This window comes from Cetorhinus maximus, chromosome 1 (genome assembly GCF_964194155.1).
Source record: "Cetorhinus maximus chromosome 1, sCetMax3.hap1.1, whole genome shotgun sequence".
Taxonomy (NCBI): Eukaryota; Metazoa; Chordata; class Chondrichthyes; order Lamniformes; family Cetorhinidae; genus Cetorhinus; species Cetorhinus maximus.
The window spans coordinates 133,395,956-133,402,517 of record NC_135879.1 but is presented as its reverse complement, the minus strand read 5'-3'; the positions used below and the strand labels follow the sequence as shown (position 1 = coordinate 133,402,517).

Genomic DNA, 6,562 nt, shown 5'->3' with positions numbered 1-6,562 from the left:
GTTGCCTTATATTAGAGTGTTTCTGTGTAAAATACACACTTCACAGTTGAAGGATCAATTAGGAGGTAAAAATATCCCGTAGAGTGTTGGATTAAATAAAATTGCATTTTTAATTCATGTTTTAACCGAATTGATTACGTTTCTTTTAACTTTTTAAGTTACCCGTTAGTGTACTTGAAGGCTATGTCCACGGACTTACTTGATGCCATCTCCTAGAGATCAAGTTCCTCGCGTATCTGCAGTTCATGTTTGTTTAAACGACATGAAATTATAACTGGACAATTTTGTCAAAAAAATGTTCCTAAACTGATATTTCAATGCAGTCTCATTTTTTGTATTTCCGGTGTTGCAAGCGTCGTAATATTTCCGACACCTATTGCACGAAAGCGCAGGATCTGGTAATGACAATAAAGCGAAAATATTCATGATTCACATTTATTATTTAATATGTAAACAGATTAAAGAGATGAGAATGCATTATCTCTAAAATAAAAAATCGTCGCACCACGGAAAGATTTTCAAACTGGTTACCCTTGAATGTACAATATTGTTCACCGCCTTTTCGCGTACATTTCTCAGCCAGGTGTGTTTAGAAATAAAACCCTTTTTTATCCCTTTGCTCGCTCTGTTTTTGCACGGTGCCAGCGTCCAGCGAATGTCCACCCGTGATAACATTTCACGCACAACAGGGAAGGGACTTGCTGTTAAATTGAGCGTGTAACATTATTACAAAAAAGGCGGACCCGGCTTCCTCCCGAAAACAGAAAATATCTCAATTTGTGCCCGCGCTATGATCGCTTCAAAAGCTTAAAAGCGCAGGAAAATTGGATCAGGGAGAATCGTCACCCAACTTTCATTATTTAAAAGTAGTCTGATTGAATTAAGGGCAGGGATATGGTTAGAGGGATGATGGAGGGGACTCTGTGCGTAATGGTGTGGTATTAAATTCTAATTAGAGATGCAGGAATCAATGATAGGGAGGTTGGGCAGCCCAGTCCCCCTGTGCCAGCCCAATAGACTGATGAGTTATTGTCATGTAAAAGCGAAGGCAATAAGACCACCGCTTTGCTATTGTCCAAGTGGAAACAGCCAAGTTTATTATGAGGACTATATGCTCTAGAGACCTGAGGCAAGGCAGCTCATAGGAGGCATTTTGATAAAACTAAGCTCTCCTCTTAGAAAGAAGCCCAGTTGTAAAGCAGGCTCTGTGCTGTGCACATCTACCCACCAAAGGCACCTTCTCTCTCTTTCTCTTTTCTCATTCTTTTTTTTTGGCCAGATATCCAGAGCCTTTTCAATGTATAAAATGGAATATTCTTACCTCAATTCTTCTGCCTACGAGTCGTGTATGGCTGGTATGGACACGTCAAGCCTTGCTTCAGCTTATGCTGACTTCAGTTCTTGCAGCCAGGCGAGTGGATTCCAATATAATCCTATAAGGACCACATTCGGGGCCAGCTCGGGATGTCCATCTCTAACTCCAGGATCCTGCAGCCTTGGAACTCTTAGGGACCATCAGAGCAGTCCATACGCGGCAGGTAAGGACCTCTCGCAATCGTTTCCAAAGAGTACCCCTTCTCCTCGCAACAAACATGTATATAGGAAGGTTGATTGCATTTGAAAATTGAAATGTGTTTAGTATTTACCAAACGAAATTTGCTTACACAAATGAAAGAATTTATCACGTTAGAAGCGATTGCAGGCAATGGGTAATTCAGTTACAGGGTTACACTATACTAGTCACACCCGAACCGCCAACAAAATTATCTTAAGCTGCCAAAATGATAGGCATAATTTATTTACTTTGCGATGATACGTAAAGCTTAGAAAATCTGTCCTGGTGTAATCAAATAACCAAAGACTAAAGCTCATTACCAGAGTGTCTTTAAAGCAGAGTGGCTTGGACTTAATACGACGATCATTTTAAAACGTTAGGTAAACTTTAAGACACACAAAACTTAGGAAAAACAATTTAGAAACAATTTTACACAAAAATATATATACTTAAGTCAAATAAAAGCAATATTAAAATTGTAATATGACTGATTTTATTTCCAATTACATATTTTCCCTATATTTTGAGAGAAACTATTCTTAATAATTTCTTCATTTTTTCACATTATTCTGTGTTTCACTAATTATATCTTGAATTAATCTCAGGTCTTGTCATACACTTAACCACACTTTTTTTAAATGCCTGGCTTCAATTCAGTGAATTGAAGAGCGGGATTGCGAATTGCTTCTTTATGCACCCATCTTGTACTTCAGTACAATTCTCAATTCTCTTCGTCCAGAGAAGCGTTCATTATGCTTTCCGCCGTTATTTTAAGGGTGTTTTGCAAGCCATTTTGTTTTTATTATTGTACTGATTTCTGATAATTTCTCTTGGTTCCCTGCTCTCCCTGCCAGTCCCATACAAACTGTTTACGGATCACGGCGGCTTGAACGAGAAGAGGAAGCAGAGGCGGATACGGACCACTTTCACCAGCGCGCAGTTGAAGGAACTGGAGCGAGTGTTTGCAGAGACCCATTACCCGGACATTTACACACGAGAAGAGCTGGCTCTGAAGATAGATCTCACCGAGGCCAGAGTGCAGGTATTAGTGGAACACTAATCTCGGACTACAACATTCCCGTTTAACACGAGCACGTTGGTCATCTCTACATTACAGCAATCTCGATAGAATCAGACAATAGATGGACATTACACCGGGACATGTCGCGACACATGCAATGACACCATTTACTGTACATTTGGATAACGTATTCACCCTCTGTATGCATTATTGAGTAGCGAAATGGCCTTGTGAGAACAAAGTTATCGATACATATCTATTTATCAGTATACAATATCATGTATTATTCGCATTCTGGTCATGTAAGTTACTGCAACATAGAATCACATTACAGATGGACTTCAACGAGGAGAGTGCAGGGCAAATAACTAGATAGTGGATAATTCAGATACAATTCAATATATTAGTTATATGTTTATATAGATAAGTCACACACACACACACACACACACGTGGATATATACAATCGATAAAGAGAAACCCAAAAGCGGAACAAGTGAACTGCTCAAATTCTTCTGCAGAAGAGCAACAGATCCTGCTTCACAGGACAGCCCGCTCACCGTCTCTTCCTGCAATACAAGCAGACCCAGCAACAGTTCCTCTCTGAGTTCTACCTTTCTTGTTTTTTCACCCCACGTTTGTCCCTCTTTTGGAGCATTTTCTCACATGTGGCCACTGATTGATGTTGTCATTTGAGTGTATCTCTTCAATGGTCTTGAAGATCAGATTGCACTTTCTGTTTAACAGTACAGCGGTCACTCCTATCTCTTCCCTCCTCTTTCCCCAGGTTTGGTTTCAGAACCGGCGGGCTAAATTCCGCAAGCAGGAGAGAGCGGCGGCGGCGGCGGCTGCGGCGGCCAAGAGCAGCGGATCGTCCAAGAAATCCGACCTGCGCTCCGAGGACGACAACAAGGACTCGAAACCGGCCGATCCCGACAGCACGGGTCCAGGCAGCTGCGTGCCGGCGCCGGGCAACGGCGGCGGTGTGTCTGGCAACGGGGGAGGAGGAGGAGGAGGGGGTGGCGGAGGGGGAGGAGGTGGCGTGGGGAGTGCCGACTCTGCCAAGGCGGCCACAGCAGCGGCTGCAGCGGCGGCGGCGGCGGCTGCGGCGGCTGCAGGAGTAGCGGGTACCGGCTGGGCAACGGGCCCGGGCGGAGTGAGCGCAGTGCCCGACTCAATAGGAGGTCCTTTCGCCAGTGTGCTCTCCTCCCTGCAGAGACCCAACGGAACCAAAGCCACTTTAGTAAAAAGCAGCATGTTCTGAATAACTTTTTCCTCTTCTTCCAACACTGGGATTAAAAAAGAAATATAAAAAAAACGAAAAATAAAATTTTGTGTGTCTTTCTACAGCGGTGTTCTGTGACTAAACTGTAAAAGTGTTATTCTCAGTATAAATTGTCTTCTCTAGTTGACCTTAAAAGACTTTCCCCCCTTGTAGTCCATATGGAGTGTGTTTATGGAGAATACAAAATTAAGCAGATCATCACGGGTTGAGTTATTTTGTTTAGGTAAAAGGTGGCTCATATAATAATAATGGTATATATTTTTGTTAAATGCATGTTGTCGTTTTTGTTTTCTCCGTCCCGTTCAAAATTATGGTGAGCATAACCCTCATAAATTATGTTCAGGAGTTCAAAATTATTTATATGTGGTATAATGGATGCTTATATTTAAATAAGGGAAATATTTCTACGTGTGCATATAGTTTTCCAAAAGTGTACCATTAACTTGATTGTTGATAATAAAATGCAAAGCAAAGGTTGGAATATGGTTCTGTTTTTTGTTATTAAAGTTGTGGCGATATAACTTAGGAGTTGAGGGATAAAATTAACCTAAAACAGGGTAGCAACTGTATGTTGTCAGCTTCAGGCTTACAGGGGAATGTCAATGTGAATTTCTTAAATATGTTTGCTGACATAGAGTTGAACATTATTCTAATATATATTAACATCTTTCGTCTTGTGTGAAGGAGCTCAGACACATTTTTAAGTATAATTACAGTACTTATAAACAGACTGTGATTGTATTAGTTTTCATTTTTTTAAATGTCATCTTTGATGGAAATGCCAGAGACGACGAAAGCAAAACTGTGAAATAATAAAAAAAGACAAAACAGATCTGCTGATTAATGCTACAGTTTCACTTTGTGTTATCTCCATATTAAATACCAATCATTGTAATGACCCTTTTTCTTGAAGACGAATGGCTCAGCAAAGTATAGAAAACAAAGCCTCAATTTAAATAAACCCGTATACTAGTTTTCGCACATCTTTCTTGAAGCTTTAGAATGACGTTGGACTTCCCTAAACAGATAAAAGGCCACGCCGACCTTGCAGCGAATAAAGTTCTGCTTTATCGGTTAAAGTAGAATCAATAAAAGCGATTTCAGATGTGTTGCAATAAAACATTACTGATTAGGGTAAAGCATAAGTTACTGCAAACTAATGACATGTAAACCGAGGGAAGTAAAGAAGAATAAACTTTCGTTTATATAAAACCTTTCAGGACCTCAAGATGCTCCAAAGCACTCACAAACAATTAATTTCTTTTGAAGTATAGTTACCATCTAAATGTAAAATATGGTGACAGCCAAACCTCTCACAAGGTCCCGCAGACGGCAATTAGACAAATGATGAGATCACAAAAGCTTAAGATACTGCAGGTGCTGGAAATCTGAAGTAAACACAGAAAGTGCTGGAAATACTCAACAGTTCAGACAGCATCTGTGGAGAAAAAGAGTCTCAACAGACACAGTCTGACTGCTGAGCATTTCCAATGTTTTCCGTGTTTATCGTCAATTATCAGATAACCTGTTTTCGTGCTGATGCAGGTCCTAGTGAGGTAGATACCATTTCATTTTTAATACGAGGCCAAAACAAGAGCCAACTGGACCACGTGAGTTATTTACGTACTATTCAGAATTAATTAATAAAAAGGCTTTAAGGTTTTTCCACTGTCATATGAATGACATCAGCTGCATATTTTCGCGATTACCATTCTAATTGAAAGCAATAGTAGGATCAAATTAAATGTTAAGTTATTTATTTTGTCACTTATTCCTCGAATATTAGTGGATATTGTATGTACTAAGTGTTACAGCGATTGACTTCGAATAACCAAATTATGTTAGTGTTATTTCGAAAATGTGACAAGCTCAAAGGTGCGGTACCATATAATCCGCCAAATGCCGGCTGTGATCGCCAAAAAATAGGGCGAGAGGGTATATGCGCCCATTGAGTTTCGGATGCTGAAAAGGGGTCTGTGGTGCAACACAGGATCCGGACGTTATTTGGTTTGGCTTCGACGAATTGAACTTAACTGTGGGTTCTTTGTATGTCACTGGTTGCCATTGGAAATAAAGAACGGTTCGGAAATACAAGCCAATCTGTTGTTTAATGGCAATTCATTCATATCAATGATACCTTGATCATAGATAGACTGAATCTCACAGGCCCGTAAAAGGGAAGGCAGATTGCTCACCCGATGGGAAGACAATAGAGGAGAATGGCGCATGGTGTGTTTAATGGCGTGTAGCTGGCGCACGATATGTGCATCGAAGGAATCCCTTTAATTTTCTGGGCCTTTTGTGTCACACATACATGAAGAGCCACAGCCTGCTTTTAAATCAACAGAATTGAATGGACCCCGTGAAGAGAAATGTCCCCAACGATTTACACGTTTGCGTTATTATATGAAATGATTTCGGAATTATACTCATTTGTGGGAATTACAGATTTAACACTTTCCTTTAGTAAGGCGCTTTCCCCAGATTCCGCACCGTGACCAGTGTAAACAAGAGCAAGTCGGGAGCCTTTGGACAAATTAAACATATTATTACTGATGATGTCCAAAATAACTCTAATAATTGAAGCAATTTCCCTCTTTTTTATCGAAAGTCACTACGTATAAAAAGAGAGGAATTCCCCGACACGTGGTAAAGTCTTGCTGTTTCTTTGAAAATCTTGAACTGCATTCTCGAGCGTTCA

General features: G+C 40.4%; 1 protein-coding gene across 1 annotated transcript; it reads left to right on the top strand.

Annotated features, from left to right (window-relative positions):
- The first annotated feature begins 1,133 nt into the window (after nucleotides 1-1,133).
- On the top strand, nucleotides 1,134-4,550 carry phox2bb (paired like homeobox 2Bb). The gene is made up of 3 exons (XM_078554436.1): nucleotides 1,134-1,538; nucleotides 2,410-2,597; nucleotides 3,364-4,550. The coding sequence occupies exons 1-3, from the start codon at nucleotides 1,298-1,300 to the stop codon at nucleotides 3,838-3,840; spliced, it is 906 nt and encodes a 301-aa protein (XP_078410562.1). The 5' UTR covers nucleotides 1,134-1,297; the 3' UTR covers nucleotides 3,841-4,550.
- The last annotated feature ends 2,012 nt before the right edge of the window (nucleotides 4,551-6,562 follow it).